This window comes from Podarcis raffonei, chromosome 17 (assembly GCF_027172205.1).
Source record: "Podarcis raffonei isolate rPodRaf1 chromosome 17, rPodRaf1.pri, whole genome shotgun sequence".
In the NCBI taxonomy this organism is placed as follows: domain Eukaryota; kingdom Metazoa; phylum Chordata; class Lepidosauria; order Squamata; family Lacertidae; genus Podarcis; species Podarcis raffonei.
Genome location: NC_070618.1, coordinates 4,375,954 through 4,396,941, shown reverse-complemented (window position 1 = coordinate 4,396,941; position 20,988 = coordinate 4,375,954). Strand labels below are relative to the sequence as shown.

The window sequence follows — 20,988 nt, the reverse complement described above, 5'->3', positions numbered from 1 at the left end:
CCCAGAGAAACCCTTTGAAACCTTGCAAAAGGCTAACAAGTAAGGGTAAAATCTCTCTTATTTGTCCAATCTCTCCATTTCCTCCGTCCCTCCCATTTCTGGTGAAACGGCTACACACAGGTCTGCCTGTTTGGATATCTGAATCAGTGGTATGTATAGCAAGGTTTGGGTACTAATTCCTTGTGTTTGGATAAGTGAATTTTCATATAACGGGTGCTTAGATAACGGGACCTGCAAGTACTGGCAAGCCTATTAAGAGGGAATTCCCTTATAGCTGTGGTGCAACAGGAAGGTTTTTCCCAGGGCAAAACAAAGTGATGAGGAAAGCTTCATCTGATAGACCTCAAGATGTCAAGACAAAGAAATCTTGTCAGGAATATATACATACACAGATACATAGCCACCTCTACAAGGGAAAGTCCCTGGCATCTGGATCTATGGCAACCCAATAAGTTTTTACCGGCACATAAATGGCACAAAGAGCTTCACCCGAATGATACCAACCTGTTAGGCAACTATTTAAGTAACAGAAGCCCCACCTTGGCAATCTTACAAGGGAAAGTGATTTGCATTTGCTGCTGCTGCAACAGGAAAAGCTTTTCCCAACACAGAGATGAATCAGAATTGTAGAGTTGGAAGGGGGGGTCTAAGGGTCATCTAGTACCACCCCCTGCAATGCAGGAATCTGAACGTGCAGCCCCCCCCATCCAATCTGAAACCACACCGGGCCCTGCAAATGTGCTAGCAGTTTCATTGCCAGAGGAAGGGGGGAGGGACCCCACACTGAGAGGCTGGTTTAAGACAAAACAAGAACCACCAGGAAGGGAAATGTTGGCAAACCTACAAAAGGAAGTCCTTTGAATCTGCTGCTGGTATGGAGATCAAGTGACTGAGAAAGCTTCACCAGCTGCATTTCTGCCTGCTCGCAGGCACAGGAGACCTCGCAAAAAGAGAGTGTGTGTCTGTTGCCTAACCCTTTCTCTTGAGGACAGGCTGCCACTCACCCAAAATAGGAAGAAAAATGAAATCTGTCCCTAACACACACATACACCCACCCAAAACCACATTTCTCCTACTGATAACACCCCATCAGGAGTTGTGAGATTAACGTTCTTGCTTTTATTATGTATCATGTGTGTCTCTATGTGTGTGTTGCATTTGTATGTTGTGAAGCGCCCTGAGAGCTTCAGATGGAGGGCAGCATACAAAATAACTAAGTAACTAGATAGATCAATCACTCAATCAATCAATCAATCCAGGGTCTCACACATACACACATAACCACATCAGCTCATTCAGCAGAGCAGGAGACTTTTAATCTCAGGGTCACAGCTTTGAGCGTCACATTAGGCGAAATATTCCTGCATTGCAGGGGGTTGGCCTTTTGTTGTTTAGTCGTTTAGTCGTGTCCGACTCTTCGTGACCCCCTGGACCAGAGAACGCCAGGCACCTCTGTCCTCCACTGCCTCCCGCAGTTTGGTCAAACTCATGCTGGTAACCTCGAAAACACTATCCAACCATCTCGTCCTCTGTCGCCCCCTTCTCCTTGTGCCCTCCATCTTTCCCAACATCAGGGTCTTTTCCAGGGAGTCTTCTCTTCTCATGAGGTGGCCAAAGTACTGGAGCCTCAGCTTCAGGATCTGTCCTTCCAGTGAGCACTCAGGGCTGATTTCCTTCAGAATGGAGAGGTTTGATCTTCTTGCAGTCCATGGGACTCTCAAGAGTCTCCTCCAGCACCAAAAATTTCAAAAGCATCAATTCTTCTGCGATCAGCCTTCTTTATGGTCCAGCTCTCACTTCCATACATCACTACTAGGAAAACCATAGCTTTAACTATACGAACCTTTGTTGGCAAGGTGATGTCTCTACTTCTCAAGATGCTGTCTAGGCCTGGATGGGTTGGCCTAGATGACCCTTAAGGTCCCTTCCAACAATTCTATGATTCTTCTATGGATAATTTCCCCGATACGGGTCGTGAGATTATTCTTGTTTTTATTATGTATTCCGCGCATACGTGTACATTGTATTCATAGGTTATGAACCACCTGAAATCTTCGGGCAGCATACCAAGAAACAAATTGATTAATTCAGGGTCTCACGCGTAATACACGAAAAAACCCCACATCTCTTCTCTTCTATCTCCCCACTAGGGGTCGTGGGGAGATTCGCGTTCTTGTTTTTGATTATGTATTTTTCTCTCTCTGTGTGTGTGTGGTATCTGTATGCTGCGAACCGCCCTGAGATTTTCGGCTGGAGAGCGGTATACAAATCAATTAATCGATCGATCGATCAATTTGCAGGAGTCTCCCTCCCTCCCACGCGCGCGCGCTCCCGCTTCCCCTCTCCCCCCCCCCCGAGCCCGCCTTTACCTTCGCACAGGTACCCGGCCAGCCCCCAGATGAAGTCGGTGCAGTAGTGGCAGAAGGTGGGCTTGGTGAGGGTCACCCTCTTGAAGCAGTGCCCGGGCGCGTTCCCACGAGACGCCGCTTGTTGATGCTGCTGCTGTGGCTGCTGCTTGGGCGACGCGGGCGGCGTCCGCCGTTGCTGGTGCAGCGAAGAGGCGGAGGACGACGACGAAGACGACGACGTGGTGGTGGTGGGCAGCGAGCGGCTCTTTCCCCCTCTGCCTATGAGGGGGCTGGCGGAGGGGCTGGAGCCCCGGCTGCCGCCGCTGCCGCCGAGCAGGGCGTGAGCTCCGTCTGCCATGCTCGCCCGGCTCTGAGGGAAGCCGCGGCTCGGGGTCCTCCGTCTCGAGAGAGCGCGAACACGGGCTGCCGCGTCCCCGTCTCTCCCTTTTCCCCCTCAGGGGCGCGTTGTGAGGAGACGGGTGGCGGCGGGCGGGCGGGCAGGCAGCCCCTCTCTTGCGAGACTTCCGCCGCGCTGCCAGGGGAAGCCGGAGGCGGCAGCGGCGGCTGAGGAGGCGGCCTGAGGGAGGAGGAAGAGGAGGGACGCAGAAGGGCGGCGCTTCAGCGGCCTCCGCAACCGCCTCATGCCGGGCTGGCTGGCGGGCGGGCGGCGTGGGCGAGAGTCCCTCTCCCTCCTTCTCTCCCTCCCTCTCCTTTTTCAATTTTTTTTTATTGGTTTTCACAACATTATAAACAAACACATAAGACAAACAAACATAAACCATCGCCTTATTGGAAATTACGCTTCTTAACATTGTTAAGTGACCTCCTCGCTTCCCCTTGGTTGAATTTCATTGCACGTCCTTTTAACGGTTTTCCAAATCCCAATTCTTATGAAATTTGACTTAAACATTAACATCCTAAGGATGTTAGCAGACCTAAGGATGTTAACGTTTAGGTTGAATTCTATAAGAACTGTGATTTGGAAAACTGTTAAAAGGGCATGCAGTGAAATTCAACCAAGGGGAAGCGAGGAAGTCACTTAACAAAGTAAGTGTAATTTTCAATAAGGCTATGGTTTCTGTTTGTTTGTCTTGTGTGTTTGTCTGTTTGTTTATAATATTGTGAAAACTAATAAAATATTTGGGGGAGAAAACATTAACATCCTTAGATCTTCACATTATGAAATTAAACATATTAATTTGACACTTAACATAAATAAAATCCTGAGCCAATTAAGTATCTTCAAGCTGGTTTCAGTCAATTTAACTTAACATATTTAAGTAATCATTAAATTTAATCCACTCTTCCTGATACTCCTCCTCCTTCTGGTCACGGACTCTTCCGGTTAGGTCAGCTAGCTCCGAAAAATCCATCGTCTTCATCTGCCATTCCTCTATCGCCTCTCTCTTTCTCGGGCGAGGAAGGGCCGATGGAACTCCTTGCTCCAAGATGACAGCAGTCCCGACGTGCTGCTTAGCATCCCCTCCAGCCAGTGCGGCATCTTAATGTAGTGATTTCCCCCTCTGCATCCCTTTCATAACTCTTATTTTTATAAATCATTTGTCCATCCATAGTTCAAATTTTTACTACAGGTTTTCTGTCGGTCCTACCAATGTATGTAACTCTTTGCAATAGCTTTTCAAATAAATTATAAACTTCCCCCATTCTTTATTAAAGAGGTCCTCTTCCTGGTTTCTAATTCTGCCTGTAAGCTTTGCCATCTCAACATGGTTCAGCAATTTTGTCTGCCCTTCTTCTTTGGCTGGAGTTGCAGACCCTTAGGATCATCTGGTTCAACCCCCTGCAAAACACAGTCAGTGGCAGCCAAAGCAGCAGGGCTCCATCAGTGGCGGATTTACGTACAGTGGTACCTCGGGTTACATACGCTTCAGGTTACAGACTCCACTAACCCAGAAATAGTACCTCGGGTTAAGAACTTTGCTTCAGGATGAGAACAGAAATTGTGCTCCGGCAACGGGAGGCCCCATTAGCTAAAGTGGTGCTTCAGGTTAAGAACGGACCTCCAGAACGAATTAAGTACTTAACCCAAGGTACCACTGTATAAGCTAAACAAGCTATAGCTTAGGGTGCCACTCTCTTGGGGGCCCCAACAAAAATTAAAGGGGAAAAAATGGATGTACATTTCCAAAATATAAGATAAAAAACAAAATAAAACCTACATACAGCAACAGTGTTTTGTGTTGTGTAGGCTCCTATGATGTAAGTCATGGGCCCCGCCTGCAAGTCTGCTCCCTAAAATATCGCTGGTTTGCTCATTTCTATATATAGGGTGCCTACATTCTGCATGTGCAAATGGCTTTAGATACCTATTAGGTCCCTAAATTACCATATAGCATATACTCAGCACAAAAAAACAGCAACAATTTGTTATTGGCAGCTGGACATATAAAGGGCTCTATTACTTTCAGTAGCTTAGGGCCTCATCAAACCTAAATCCGGCCCTGCATACCCTCCAACATTTCCCCTATGAAAACACGGATGTCCTATTGTAGAATAAAAATAATAATTTTACTATTTATACCCCATCCACTCATCTGACTGCGTTGTTTCTAGCTGCTCTGAGAGACTTCCAACATATATAAAAACATAATAAAACATTAATCGTTAAAAAAAATAACTTCCCTATACATGGGTGCCTTCAGATGGCTTTCAGGGGGTGGGATAACGCCAAAGCCTCCAACATTTCTCCGATGAAAATAGGGGCATTCTAAGGAAAAGCCAGCTCAAATCAGAAAAAGGGATGGCTTCTGTAAATCTGTCCCTGGAAAATAGGGGCACTTGGGGGGTCTTGGTTAGAGCGCTCTGCTCTGCCGCCACAAAAGGAAGCCTTGGTTGCCCCTCATGGAGGCTTTCCTCAAGTATAAAGACCCTCAGCAGCATAAAAGGCCTTTGGGGGATTATTATTACTATGTAATTATTTATACCCCACACTCCCCTCCTGGCAGGGACTAAAGGCGGCTGACGGGTAAAAATGAGAACACCTTAAAAACATTCCCTTTGGGGGGGGAGGAGAGATGACAATTTTTTAAAAGCAATTAAATAAACAGCTCTCTTGGTTACGTATGACACTCCTGATCTCAGGATCTTGGGTCCGAGCCCCACATTGGGCAAAAAGATTCCTGCCTTACAGGGGGTCAGGCTGGATGACCCTCGTGGTCTTTTCATTTTCTTCAATTTCACTTTTAATTTGTATACCGCCATTTCTACTTTGCTATTCGCAGCAACAAAAGGTGCAGTACACACACCTTAGAATAATCTGATCCAATACGAAAACTGTACAATTCTATTAGTTAGTTGGCATCCGTCTGCCTTGAGAGACACCTCAGGGGGGGGGTGAAGTCAAACCACTGTGTTGGCAGCACCAAATTGACCTCCCTGGGGTGCAAGCCTGGGCAGTGTGGATGGAGGTCCTGGGCTGCCCAAACAAGACCCCGCTCTCAGCCACGCTGATGGGTCCAAAGGAAAGCGGAGCAATAGGTTTGGCACCAGCTTGGATACAAGAGTTTCCAGAAGGAGGTATACAAAGCACCATCCAACAGTCTTAGGGACTCCACTCCAGATTTGTGAAGGGTTTACTCCTTAGCCTTTGCGTCTCCCACAAGGCAGTGGGAGGTTTGGGATCAGTTGGGATCAGATATCCCACAAGGCAGTGGGAGGTTTGGGATCAGACACCGTGGTCTGACCATCTCTCCAGCTTGTCACCTTTAACAGACTGCAACCTTTTTTCCTAGGTCAACTCTAAAGATTCTACCTTTCTCCTTTCACTAACCAAGGGCTGGAGGAGGGGTCCCACCCACTTGCTGTCTGCCCCAGAGCCCCTCTCCATAACGGGCTATTATCTTCCTTTTGTTTTTTTAATGGCTCATCTCCCAGGCAATTACCTCATCAGTAGACTGGCCTGGATTATATTTTAACCCTTGCTGGATCCAGGGCTTCAGGGGGCTTGATGAAATTCTAACAGCTACTGGACTCACAAATTTAGGGTGTCATGCACCCACAAACTCATAAGAATATTTTCACAGAAGTCTACCTTTTTCCAGCCCCAGCCCCCAGCCCAAACTGATCTTAGGGTCATTGAAGCAAATACTTAACCACTCATATTACTAGAGGCACTGGTGGGAATGACTACATTTATATAGGTGATGTCCAAAGTTATAAACAGAGTAGACCCCTTAACTCCAGTGATTTCACTGGGTCTACTCTGAGTATTACTAACATTGGTTTCACCCCATGTGTTTTTAAGTCATGGTTTGAATGAGTGCATTCAAGCGCTAGTTAAAAACCCCACGTTTGTTCTGGAAAATCAAGCGACGTACTTTGCTGCCAACATAATGTGCAGGCTGGCAGTGTTACATTTTCCACGTTTTATTTACTCTAGCCCCAGCTGAGTTGAGTAGCTATAGTGACAAAACTTAGGTGCCCAAGCGTTGCTATTACACAAGCGAAAGGAGCCTAAGATATGCTTGACATTTCTCTTTCCTGGGCTGCGCTTGAAGTGAAGGAACAATTGCTGCCTGCCAGTCTTCTAATCTCAGATACTTAAAACCTTCCTTGGATCAGCAGAACTAATGCTTTCGTACAATTCTTTCTACATACCAGGGTAAGGGCTTAAAACTGAACTTTTAGAACACCAGCAATTTGCAAAGAAAATATTTCTTCCCAATCCATGGGGCTATTGATAGCCTGTCAGTTTCTACTGAAAGCCGATTAAATCTTGAGTGAAGATAAATCGGGGCTGGAGGGAAACATGCAAACAGATCCAAAAACAGGGCACGTTAGAAATTACTTTTTTTTCAGCTGTCACTACTCTTCAACCAGACTTGGGGGGGGGACTACTGAAAATTGTTTAATTAAGTGGGGTGTACCTCGCATACCGATAAGCTGATTATCACACACTGTTGTGGCAAGTAGTAAGAAGTTGTTTACTGCTTCCCTCTCCAAATTTCTGATCAGGAGCAGAAAATTCTTCATACTGCTCCTCAGGATATTATACCTGGCTAGCGTGGTGAGCACAGGCACGTCATGGCTAATGATATTCTGTATGAATCACCCTTTGCTTTGAGGACTTGTGAGGATACACAGGGCTCCTGCAGTTTCTTTGCTCATTACACTCGCTTTATTGGGGTAAACTGCATTGTAGCTCCTTCCTGCACTGCTTGGATAACTTGAAAAGCCCACACCGGTTCCTTTCTCTTCCGGTTTTCCCAAGAAGCGACGCTGATTGCAGGGAGGAGCATTGGTGTGGGCTCCTTCCTGTGTCGTCCAAGGATTCTCAAGGACCCTTGAGTAAAGTCAGCAAGGAACTACACTACAGCAATTCCCATAGGTAAAGGTAAAGGGACCCCTGACCATTACGTCCAGTCGTGGCCGACTCTGGGGTTGCGGCGCTCATCTCGCTTTACTGGCCGAGGGAGCCGGTGTACAGCTTCTGGGTCATGTGGCCAGCATGACTAAGCCGCTTCTGGCGAACCAGAGCAGCGCACAGAAATGCCGTTTACCTTCCCGCTTGAGCGGTACCTATTTATCTACTTGCACTCTGACATGCTTTCGACCTGCTAGGTTGGCAGGAGCAGGGACCGAGCAATGGGAGCTCACCCTGTTGCGGGGATTCGAACCGCCGACCTTCTGATCGGCAAGTCCTAGACTCTGTGTTTTAACCCACAGCGCCACCTGCATCCTAGCAATTCCCATACCATGAACACAACAAGAGAAGAGGCCCTCAAGTTATTCCATGTGGGCAGAAGATGACACCTGCCTAAGGAGGGACATGCTACCATGTTTTCAACACAGCTGTTTGTTTAATGTTGTTGCAAGGCTTGCACGCCACCCCCAATCTCTGCCAAGCTGTAGCAAGACTCTAGAGGTACCAGGTGGTTTCCCAGGGTCGTGTTTCCATTGGGAATCAAGATGGGGCAGAGGGAGCAGGGGTGGGGTCTAGGATGGAGGTGAGGCCTAGGGAGAATCCAAGAGGTCCAGGACCTCTTCTGAAGGCCGGCGGAGATTTCCCTATGGGCTTTCTTCTTGCGAAGCAAGCCCATAGGGAAATTCGTTTTGCGAAGCACCTCCAAAACGGAAAACTCTTTCGTCTTGTGAGTTTTTCATTTTGCGAGGCGTTCGTCTTGCGAGGCACCACTGTATTGTTAAATTTTTCCATGGCTAGCTTACGTTTGTACTCAACTTGTTCATGTGCAGCGAGTTTGTGCATATCTTCCATTCCATCATTAAAGAGAGCTGCATTTTTATTTTTCCACTTCACCAATACCTGTCTTTTTGCCGTAGTAAGGGCACGGAGAGTCCATTCATATTGCCCTTTTGTTAGATTTAAGATTATTCCTGTAGTTCTCTGTTGAGGATAGACTTAATGGTGCACAGCATTCTGACACAGTATATGAAAAGTTCGCTACTGAGCCTTATCGTCTTCTTTTTCTTCTTCCAGATACACAGGTTTCATTCCAAATCTTGAAAGCATTATTGGGGAAACTTACGGCAATGCCACCAGAAAGCTGCTTGCCCGTCAGGCAAAGTTGCTGCGGTTAAGCCACACTGCTGCTGACACACCTGAGCACAGAAATCTTCTCAGACAGCCATGTGGTCTTCATCATACTCAGTGGGCAGGAGGCAGAAATACTGCATACGGTAAGACTTCTGTCCTTAAGATATGATTCAGTACATTTCAGAAAATTATAATGAAGAATACCCCCTGCCCCAGCATCAATAATTCCTAAGAACATGAGAAGAGCAGTGTTGGGTCAGACCAATGGTCCACGTGGTCCAGCAACTAGTATTCAGAAGCATAAAGACGTAAAACATAGCCTTCTCCTCCATGGATCCTGCTTTTTAAGGGTGGTACTGCACATGTAATCGGGGCGGAGGAAGGGAGGCGGACGAACCGGGTGTCATCACTGAGGGGGTGGAACTGTGTGGAGTTCTCTCCTGTTCCACTCACAACATGTCGGATTGTTGATGCCATGTATTTATTGCATGAGGAGGGAACCTTTCTTCTGTCAAACGAAATCAAATACGAAATTGCATAGTACATCAACTATCAAGCACCATCAAATGTTGAAATTGATTGCCACTTTTCTTCTGTTTTACCTCTCTGAGAGCCAGTGTGGTGTAGTGGTTAAGAGCGGTAGACTCGTAATCTGGGGAACCGGGTTCGCGTCTCCGCTCCTCCACATGCAGCTGCTGGGTGACCTTGGGCTAGTCACACTTCTTGAAGGCTCTCAGCCCCACTCACCTCACAGAGTGTTTGTTGTGGGGGAGGAAGGGAAAGGAGAATGTTAACCGCTTTGAGACTCCTTAGGGTAGTGATGAAGCAAGATATCAAATCCAAACTCTTCTTCTTCTCTGCATACTCAGTATCCAAATATGCTATCTATTTTGGTAGCAAGTTAGACATCTGCACAGGTTATTTTACAGTGCTACCTCAGGTTAAGAACTTAATTTGTTCTGGAGGTCCGTCCTTAACCTGAAACTGTTCTTAACCTGAGGTACCACTTTAGCTAATGGGGCCTCCCGCTGCCGCCGTTCTGCCACCGCACGATTTCTGTTCTCATCCTGAAGCAAAGTTCTTAACCCGAGGTACTATTTCTGGGTTAGCGGAGTCTGTAACCTGAAGTGTATGTAACCCGAGATACCACTGTACCTTGAAAGTGCTTCTGATGGGATATCGGGAAGAATCTAAGGAGAAGGGGGGGGGAGGGTGAATGAAAACCAAGACATTATCTTTCACCTGATAAACCAAGGTTTTTCCAAACTTAAGAGTCATGTGGGCATGCTTTCTCTTCCATATTCCCTCATGCATCTTAATGCAACATTTTCAGAGTTTGTTAATGTACCGTTTCTTGTTACATCAAAACTGTGGTTTACGCTTTGACTGTAATGGTAGTTTGCAAACCAGGATCAAACCAAGTTCTGCAATCCTGATTTACGGTCAGAGCTTAAACCACAGTTTCCCGTTTTTTTTACATAATAGGAAACCTTGGTTTAACAAACTCCAGAAAGAGTATCAGATCACATGGATTACACCTGAACTTGGTCTAGATATGTATTTTTTTATTCTTTGAATTCAAATAATTCATTTGAAGGATATCTTTGGGCAGCCATGCCATGTACCCTGTGGAAATCTACAATAAATAAGTTGAAAAAGGTTATTTCCCCCCATTTCATAAAGAGAAAATCATACTGTGGTTCAATTCCACTTTCCCTTGGAATAAAGAAAGCATGAAAATTACCATAATATCCCCAGTTCTAACCATGTGCAACAGACATTTCCAACAATAGTGCAAAGCTACCTGACATTAATAGGAAAGTGCATGAGAGACTGAGAATCTTTATAAGGAAAATTAAAAAGGATGTAAGAGGACGCCAACCCGCTGAATTGTCTATCTTAAGATGACAACCAATAATAAAATTCCAACATTAAGCCTTATTATCTAGGATTAAAGCAATCCCTTCCTGATTTCAAATGCATGTTCAGCTTTTATCTCAGTAACTGTTGCAAACTTCCATCCCTTTCCCAGAATACCCACCAATGAATACCAATCACCATCTCTTTACACGAAGACCTCTGTATGACTGCGATCCTTCAACTGCTTCAGCTGTTCAGACAACTGAAAGAGCAAAAGCAGACTTAAAATCACCACCAAAACCAAACAAGACAAGACAACTCACCCTAACAAAGCCAGGAGACAAGACAGTTATGGTATGTAGGTTTCAGGCATTACTATGACTTTCATAGGGACACGGGTGGCGCTGTGGGTTAAACCACAGAGCCTAGGACTTGCCGATCAGAAGGTCGGCGGTTCGAATCCCCACGACGGGGTGACCTCCCGTTGCTCAGTCCCAGCTCCTGCCAACCTAGCAGTTCAAAAGCACGTCAAAGTGCAAGTAGATAAATAGGTACCGCTCCGGTGGTAAGGTAAACGGCGTTTCCGTGCGCTGCTCTGGTTCACCAGAAGCAGCTTAGTCATGCTGGCCACATGACCCGGAAGCTGTACGCCGGCTCCCTCGGCCAATAAAGCGAGATGAGTGCCACAACCCCAGAGTCGGCCACGACTGGACCTAATGATCAGGGGTCCCTTTACCTTAAGACTTTCACATACTCCAGAAAAGTATCAGTGCTATTTGGTTTTGATGATACACATCTAGGACTTCAGTGCTCTTCTGATTTAAGTCAATGGCTCAATCTAGATACATACTAAACCATTCTTTGGCACTATGCAAACAAGTTATCAAGTTGTGACATCTCCCTCTCTTCTCCTGCACTAATAACTTCCTGGGCTTGGGCAAACCATAGTTCAGTGCTACATCTGATCTGGCAAATTAAAGTTTGCATGAGCCCTTCAAATCAGGATTAGGAACCAGTGTTTGATTCTGGCTTCCCTTCTTAGTTCAGAGTATAAGAACAAACCATTGTTTTGCCAGTTCAGATATGACATGAAACTGTGGTTTGTCAAAACCCAGGAAAGTCTTCATGAAAAATAAGGGAAACGAGGAAGGATTTGAAGGCTGGCGGGGGGGGGGGGAGAGATGATGCCACATTATGTTCTGGAAGGGGTCCAGGCAAAAGGGGTAGCAAGAGAGATTGAGCAGAATAGCTTAAGACTTTTGGACAACTGAGGATATAAGAGCTGGAGGAAAGAAGGTCAGTGTGTCATAATTTTACTCTGAATTATTTCTGTCATGACAGATTTCTTCTTCTGCAACACCTGGTTTGCCCTCTGACCAGAAAATATTGGGTACCACCATCCCGGAGTCAGTCAGTGTTCAAAAAGCAGAGGGTGAACAAACTTCTACTCCCAGGAAGAGAAATGCTATTCAAAAAAGTCTCGGAAAGCCAATATACAGAGCTGATAGGGGTCTCCCTCCATCTTACACTGGCTACATCCCAGGTATGTTTCCCCACCCGCCCCCTAGCCTAAATTTGTGGTTGCATTTGCGTTAATCCATCCACATTAAAAGAAAAAGAAAAACACCCTTAATCTATTTCGCTAGAGAAGATTAAAAGCAAACCCGGAAATAAAGTATATCTAGGTCATTTCATCTGCCCCTTTAATCTCCCAGTTATAAGCTATTAGGTAAAGTGGAAACATTGCCTGGGCATATGCAGATCCAATCCTTAGCGAATTGCATTTTGCAAAGAGGTTAAAGGGCAATTTCACAAATGAAAATCGAGACAATCTGTATGGAGGCTGTCTTGACCCTGTTCCTGTGTTGGGTCACACACAGACGCAAAGAACTTCAATAATGAAGGATTTTCAGGACCAGATTCCAAAGTTGTTTGCTTAAGCACCTAGAGAAGATCAGAGATGGTGGCCAAAGTTGTACCTGTTTTACAGTTGTCCTGGCTACTGCTCCTCTCCTACTGCTGGAGAAGATATAACTTTTAAATATAAGTTTGGTTTTGACATGAGTACCAAACCATAGTTTCATGTGACTGGAACTAGCCTTAAGATTGCATGACCCCTCCTCCTCTCAGCATATGTGCCATTTCTTTCCCTTCTTGAGTCTTCAGCAAAACACAGTTTGCTGTTGTGTCTGAACCACTAAGCAAGTTTGCACTTGTTCTGCAAAGCAGGATTGTGAATCTGCTATAAAACTGAGGCTCATTCCAGGTTTGTTCTTGTAATGCCAAACCATGATTTTTGGTGTTATGCCTGAAGTGGACATATGTGGAAAAGGTGGTAGTGATCTTTTTTTTTTTTTTAAATAAATTTTTATTAATTTTCCAATACATATTAAATAACAATACAAAACAATACAAAAACAAACAAACATATAAACATGTATAATTTCTTAACCTTCTTTTCCTTAAACCTTCTTTCAACGACTTCCCCATACCTCCTTTTTCTGCATCCTTGTTTTAAATTTTTCCAGCAACCCCTAATTTTATTTACTTATGGCAGTTCCTTTAAATCCTTTTTCCCATATCCAATTGTTTATCGCTGCAATTCTATTTCGCATTACTCAGAACATTTTAGCACTCATTAATTTTACAACAGTTCTTAAGGTAAACTTTAAATTTCTTCCAGTCTTCTTCCACCGTCTCTTTCCCTTGGTCTCGGATTCTGCCGGTCATCTCAGCCAGTCCCATGTAGTCAATCACCTTCGTCTGCCATTCTTCCAGTGTGGGTAGTTCTTGTGTCTTCCAGTACTTTGCTAAAAGTACTCTTGCTGCTGTTGTCGCATACATAAAAAACATCCTATCTTTCTTTGACACCAATTGGCCTACCATGCCCAAGAGAAAGGCCTCTGGTTTCTTCGCAAAAGTGCATTTAAGCACCTTTTTCATTTCATTATAGATCCTTTCCCAGAAAGCCTTAATCTTTGGGCATGTCCACCAAAGGTGATAAAAAGTACCTTCAGTTTCATTACATTTCCAGCATTTGTTATTGGGCAAATGGTAAATTTTTGCAAGCTTGACTGGGGTCATGTACCACCTATAAATCATTTTCATAATATTCTCTCTTAAGGCATTACATGCCGTAAACTTTATACCGGTGGTCCATAACTGTTCCCAGTCTGCAAACATAATGTCATGTCCAATGTCCTGTGCCCATTTAATCATAGCTGATTTAACCATCTCATCCTGTGTATTCCATTTCAACAGCAAGTTATACATTCTTGACAGATTCTTAGTACTGGGTTCCAAAAGCTCTGTTTCTAATTTCGACCTTTCCACCTGAAAGCCAATTTTCCTGTCCTGTTAAAAACTTCATTTATCTGGTAATAATGGAGCCAATCTCTTACTTTGGACTTGGTAGTGATCTTTTTTAAATGGAAGAACCATAGCAAGAATCTACTTGTCTCTGGGGCAAAATATAGTCAATATAAAATCTTAAAGTGCCCTCTTAAGTGGGAACTATCTGAGACTCTGAACTGGTAAGTTTAACTTTCCCCAGCTGATATCAAATATCTGGTGTAGACCAATCTTCCTACCTTATTTTAAAAGCACTGAAAGTGACATAGTACAGTACAATACTAATTGAAATCATCGTGTCCCTCCTGTAGGTTTATATTTTAAAAAGAGAGAGAAATATACACAACCAGGGGAGGGGAGGAAGAGGAGACATGAAGAAAGACATTCTGGAGTAGAGAAAAATGCTTCAACAAGGCATGGTTTAGTCTGGCTTACTTTATGAAAACGTTAGCTGTGCAGTTAGGAAACAGATTTAGCTCCCTGTTTATCAAAGCTCATACCTGGATTGCAGACGCGACTCAATGGCCAACACTTTAGAGGAAAGGAAATACGAGGCCTCTCTCTCAACCACAGAGGATGTTCTGTGAAGCAGAGGACAGCCTCTTTCTCTCTCAACCAGCTGCATCTTAAGAGCTTCGAGTGATATAAACCCAAGTTAAAACAGTCACTTTTGCCACCAACGAGTAAACACTTTGGGTGGCTTGAAGAGGTGGGTAGAGGTCATGCGGTGCAGTGGTTAGAGTACTGGACTAGGACCTGGGCAGCCAAGGTTCAAATCCCCATTCAGCCATGAAGTAGGGGAGGGATGCTGCTGAGATAGCGATAGCTGTCAACTTACAGATTTGAAAATAAGGGACCAGCAGCCAAAATAAGGGACCTGCAGCCTCACCTGTTCCAGACACCACAGTCTTCCTGTCCTCCTGCAGTCTGGTCAAACTCATGCTGGTAGCTTCGAGAACACCGTCCAACCAACTTTGTAACCAGAGGTTCAACTGAATAGAATCTGAATCACATGCACCACAAGGCCTATGCAGCCTCAACTTAAGATGGCTCCCCGGCCTGGCTTTGCACTGCAAAGTTTGCAGCAGCACGTGCAACAAAATGGCGTCCAGCATTCAAAAAACCCCTCAGCTTGTATTAACTAGCCACACACAAGGCATGCAAGCTCCACCCCCCAGTCGTTCTTAGACTTCTTATTGGGTGAGCAACACAGCCAAGCAACACAGTTGGAGCCTCCCTCCTCCCTGGCTGACAGGGAGGGAGGGAGAGGAGCTGCTTCATTTGAAATTTAAGGGACATCATTTAAGGGACATTTAAGGGACATCCATCAATAAGGGACAGCAGCGGGACATGGCGCTGGAATAAGGGACTGTCCCTTCAAATAAGGGACACTTGACAGCTATGGGGATAGCTCACTTGGTAGCGCATGAGACTCCTCATCTTAGGATCATGGTTTTGAACCTCATGTTGGGCAAAAGATTCCTGCACTGCAGGGGGCTGGACTTGATGACCCTTGTGGTCCTTATCCAACTCTACAAAGACTCTCCTCCCTGGAAGAGAGGGGAGTGGTTGTGGGCGGGAACCGAGCACCGCCCAGGGGGCGTTAGCCCCCTGCCATCCCCACTCACCTGGCTGGCGCCCACGCCCACCGGCAGGCAGCCAACCAGGTGCCTCCGGGGGGCGTGCCTAGCAGCTTAATGCTGCGGGGCCAGCCTCTCCTCAGCCTCATTCTACGTTGTCCCATCGTGAGTCACCCACCCTCCACTCCCTTTGAGCTCAGGGTCTTAGTCTTTTGGCCTTGCTATGGACCTTAGGTTGGTCGCCCTGGTTGTCCGGGGGGCCTGGTAGGAATTTTTCCATTTGGCATTAGGCTTTTTGGTTTTTTCGCCTACCTCGTAGCAATCGTCACAACTTTTGTGGGTAGGTTAGGCATTGGAATAATGTGTTGTGGTGTGTCGAAGGGCTAGGTGTGGCCATCGCCTATGCCTTCAATTTTTGGGTATTCCGTTAAAGGAATCTGGCGGTCGTGTATTCTGTCCGATGCCTGCTTGGCGGGAGGCCATGGCATGACCCTCGGTGACATCAGGGGTGAGCCTATCGCTGGATTAGCATCAACAGGCTCCACCTACTGGTGAATAAACCCTCCTTGTTTTAGACATCCAATGCCTAAGCCAATACCTTTTCACTGCTGTAATCAATAAAGTTGTGGCCTTTTCTTGCCCATTAACCTTATATCATGTGTCCTCGTGTATTCATTCCACATTGCGGGGGTCGGGTCCTCGAACCACAATTCTATGATGCTACATGAAGGTCAGTAGGTTCAGCCTTTAGAAAAAGAAGCATACCTTTGAAGCCTTTTTCTCTTTTCCTAGCACTCTAAACACATATCTTGAGCAGGAAGTATGGTACCTTTCTTAAGATCAAAGAAGTAGAGGCGGTACAAGCATGTAAAATTGCCTAAACCTCTTACCTCTTCAGATCTATTTCTAGCAACTCATCTAGTAGGAGGTTCTTTGGAACACAGAAGAAAGTTTGCCAGGTACAGCGTAGAGCCAGCAAAAGGAAACACACATTGTTGAGGTTTCACTGCCATAGGCTGATCACAATTCAAGTACTACCAGTGCAGGACTTCAGTCCAGAACAATTAGACTCTTCCTCTTCGCTCCATATTTCTTTTTCCTTTTGTATCATGTCTCTTAGACTGTAAACCATTATTACAAAATGCAAGTGCCTCAACTGCTTTAGCAGAAAGGCAGTGTGTTAAAGTAATTGGCTAGTTAGTAACTAAAGGCTCATTAATGTTCCCTTCCATGCCTGAATATTAGTCACAAGTTACACAAAATAGCAAAATAAACAGTGAATCCTTCTGCTTCTTCAAAAACAGGTCACAAGTTCTCATTTGGAAAGACCTGGGGAGTGAGCACCAGAAACTCTCTGGAAGCAGGAAAGAGGCGGCCTTTTGTATGGACTTCTCATATGTAAGCAGGGCATGCCTAATCAAATTGCATGCCATAAATTGCCATCAGTTCAAATATATGCGTTGTCATCTGAAACATATTAACGTTTCCCTTTCCTTTCATAAGTATACGCATAAGATTTCTACCAAGGCTAAGCTGAAACTATTTTCACAATCTTCCCTTACCCAGAGAAAACAAACCCTCCTTTTTATGATTTTTGGTACTCCTTGCAAAAGAAAAGAAAAGAGGATGTTTCTATTTTGCTCTCTCATGCAGACTGCATTCAGACACCTTGGTAAACTATGGTTTAGCTTTCTGCAAACAAGCCGCATACTTCTGCATGCACTACTTCTTCCCGTACATGCACAGACAGGACAGCAGAAGCATTTGTGTCCATTTACAACTGCATTTTATGTCTAAACCGGGACAAACTGTGGGTCATCATAACTATGGTTTGCCCCAAAGTCGTTTTCAAACCGTGGTTATGATCTCAGCTTGTTTGAAGGAACTATAATTAAAACTAATTGCAGTGCCCCATTGGGAGAAAATGACAAATCACCATTACTTTACGACAGAAAAGGATGCCTCTTCTTTTTTTTTAACGTATTTTTTAATTAAAGATTTCTTAATTAAAGATACAAATGTATGTGCAATGTCTCTTTTTTCAAGTTTCATTTTCTACAGATCAGTTTCATTTGTTGAGACATTAGTGTTACTTTAGGAAGAAAAGGGGGAAAGAGGTGGAGGGGGCATGGTGAGTGGGGGGGGTCGGGTGGCGAAGTTTCTATTTTACTTAATGTATGTGCGGGGTTATGTGTCAGAGTCCTTTGTGCAGGTTCTCTTTACTATTCGCTTGTGTTCCTTTGGTGGTGAGAGAGGTTGGGGTTGGCCTCGGGTGTGGTTGTTTGTTTGTGATTGGCTGCGTTGAACTTTGTTTTCGTGTGTGAGTGGGGTGGGTGGGTGTTTTGAATCAGGTTAGCCATATTGATTTGTATGCTGTTGGTGGATTCTTGTCCTTGTCTTGTTGGGCTGTGTATGTGATGAAGGGGAGCCATACCGGGGTGAAGGTGTCTTCTTCCATTGTCCCCATGTCGGTTTCAGTTTATTGGTTAGTTTTTCTAATAAAGCTGTTTCCCATACTATTTGGTACCATTGGTCCATGCTTACTCCTGACAGGTCTCTCCAGAGAAAAGGATGCTTCTGAGATCTCTATAGCTGCACTGGAAGAAACAGGGGGATGGCAAAAGGGCTTGTGCTTGTACAGTGGTACCTCGGGTTACAGACGCTTCAAGTTACAGACTCCGCCGACCCAGAAATAGTACCTCGGCTTAAGAACTTTGCTTCAGGATGAGAACAGAAATCGCGTGGTGGCAGCAGGTGCCCCATTAGTTAAAGTGGTACCGTACCTCAGGTTGAGAACAGTTTCAGGTTAAGAATGGACCTCCAGAACGAATTAAGTTCTTAACTCAAGGTACCACTGTAACCGGAAACTGCAATTAATCCAGAATGCGGCAGCTAGACTGGTGACTGGGAGTGGCCGCCGGGACCACATAACACGGGTCCTGAGAGATCTGCATTGGATCCCAGTACGTTTCCGAGCACAATTCAAAGTGTTGGTGCTGACCTTTAAAGCCCTAAACAGCCTCGGTCCTGTATACCTGAAGGAGCGTCTCCACCCCCATCGTTCAGCCCGGACACTGAGATCCAGTTCCAAGGGCCTTCTGGCGGTTCCCTCGTTGCGAGAAGTGAGGTTACAGGGAACCAGACAGAGGGCCTTCTCAGTAGTGGCGCCTGCCCTGTGGAACGTCCTCCCTTCAGATGTCAAGGAAATAAGCAGCTATCTTCTCTTTAAAAGACATCTGAAGGCAGCCCTGTTTAGGGAAGTTTTTAATATTTAATGCTGTATTTTTTAAACACTTGAGTGGAAGCCGCCCAGAGTGGCTGGGAAAAGTCAGTCAGATGGGCGGGGTATAAATAATAAATTATTGTTATTATTATCACTAAATTATGGCTTAGCAGTACTTCCCAAACAGGCCACAAGGCTTTGCTTGCTTTCAGTGACATCATTGTGTGGCCTAATACACTTGGCTGCTTAACACTGTGACATCATCTCTTTCCTGGGTTTTCTCCAGCTTGGCAGGATCAGCTACAACCACATCAGCACCATACATTTAAAGCAGTATCATACTACTTTAACCGCCAGGGCTTGCCCCAAAGAATCCTATCGATTGTTAAGGTTGCTGGGAGTTGCTAGGAGACCCCTACTGCCCTCACAGAGCTACGATTTTCAGAGTGGTCTAACAAGCAATTTCGTGCACCAATGCAAAACCATTTTCAGTGCAGTTCATTCTGGCTGCTTTTCACAGTGGCTGCAACAAGTGTCACGAAGTGGTGGGGATGGGAAAGGAACAGAAGAAAACAAAATGCCAATTCGCAGGCCACTAATTATCAAGAGCTTACAAGTTCATGTTGTCAGCCTTCCTCTGATCCCTGGATTCCTCTGATCCTTGGTATATAAATTTAATAAAGAAGAGTAATAATTACATGGAGACATTTCAAGAAAGGAATCAATCTTTTATCACTTGAAACCCTGCTAGGATCTCTCAGTCGGTAGAGCATGAGGCTTTTAATCCCAGGGTTGAGGGTTCGAGCCCACGTTGGACGAAATATTCCTGCATTGCAAGGGGGTTGGACTAGTAATAATAATAATAATAATAATTTTATTATTTATAGCCCACCCATCTGGCTGGGCTTCCCCAGCCACTCTGGGCGGCTTCCAAAAAAACATTAAAATACTGTAATACATCAAACATTTAAAACTTTCCTAAACAGGGCTGCCTTCAGATGTCTTCTAAAAGTCCGGTAGTTGTTCTTCTCTTTGACATCTGGTGGGAAGGCGTTCCACAGGGAGGGCGCCACTACCGAGAAGGCCCTCTGCCTGGTTCCCTGTAACCTGGCTTCTTGCAGTGAGGGAACCGCCAGAAGGCCCTCGGTAGTGGACCTCAGTGTCTGGTAGACTAAATTATTATTGCTTTGGGTTTGATTTTATATGCTGTGGTCTTGTTCGAGACGTCCGGGTATAGGGCGGTGTATAAATTGAATAAATAAATAATAAATAAATAAAATAATAATAGATAATCCTTATGGTCCCTTTCAACTCTACAATTCTGTGATTCAGCACAGACAAGATCAGATATGCAAAGCCTCAGCATAAACTCTCATTTATCCCAATGTTTGACTTTTGCCAATGTTGTCCAGTCCATCAGCAAATCCTCACCAACCTTTCATTCAACAAGCTGTAGATATTTCTGTTTCTGAGAAATGTTCTTTTGATCTGTATTTGGCACAAATGTATATTTCCCCGTTACATAGTTAACATTTGGGACACTCAAATCCGTGTCTTAATCCCAGTTTTAAAACGTATTTTCCAACACTTTTTGATCCCAAAATACCTAGTGACTTATATAATTCTTCTAATCATATTTTTACACTGAATTTCTTGCTGCAAGATTATGGAAAAAAGAAAATTAAGAGAATAACAGATACTCTCTCCATGTCTATTAATAAATAAATAATAAATAACAAGATGTTTATTATCATAATAAATTACAAGATGAAAAAATATTTTTTTATAATTCCAGTGGCACTTTAAAGATCAACTAAATACAAGCTTTCAAGGTATGAGCTTTCATGTGTAATACACATTTCGTCAGATACTGTTTATTAATAGCCCATTCACATTTATCAACGGTCATTTTATTGACTGCATTTCTCCGAACACTTCCTTGTTCTGGTGAAAGGGGAAAAAATAAAGACAATTGCATATATAGGATCATCTTACAGAATTCAGGAAGCTGTGCTAATTACTTGAGAACATAATTTGACCCAAACTATAAGAAAGCATTTACATTCATTTGCTTCAATGTGCCTCCCTCCGCTATTTCAGAAAGCAGCTTAT

General features: G+C 44.7%; 2 protein-coding genes across 2 annotated transcripts in view; one reads left to right on the top strand and one right to left on the bottom strand.

Annotated features, from left to right (window-relative positions):
• Positions 1-2,769, bottom strand: part of DGKQ (diacylglycerol kinase theta) — a 64,574-nt gene extending 61,805 nt beyond the window's left edge. Inside the window, exon 1 of the mRNA XM_053371259.1 lies at positions 2,370-2,769. Coding sequence (XP_053227234.1) covers positions 2,370-2,706 — 337 coding nt within the window. The 5' untranslated portion in view covers positions 2,707-2,769. The remainder of the gene's footprint in view (positions 1-2,369) is intronic.
• Positions 2,770-4,516: 1,747 nt separating this feature from the next.
• Positions 4,517-17,130, top strand: LOC128405078 (protein FAM166B-like). Its single transcript, XM_053371268.1, has 6 exons — positions 4,517-5,981; positions 6,026-6,969; positions 8,806-9,005; positions 10,895-11,076; positions 12,064-12,265; positions 16,958-17,130. The coding sequence occupies exons 2-6, from the start codon at positions 6,938-6,940 to the stop codon at positions 17,053-17,055; spliced, it is 714 nt and encodes a 237-aa protein (XP_053227243.1). The 5' UTR covers positions 4,517-5,981; positions 6,026-6,937; the 3' UTR covers positions 17,056-17,130.
• Positions 17,131-20,988: the final 3,858 nt, after the last annotated feature.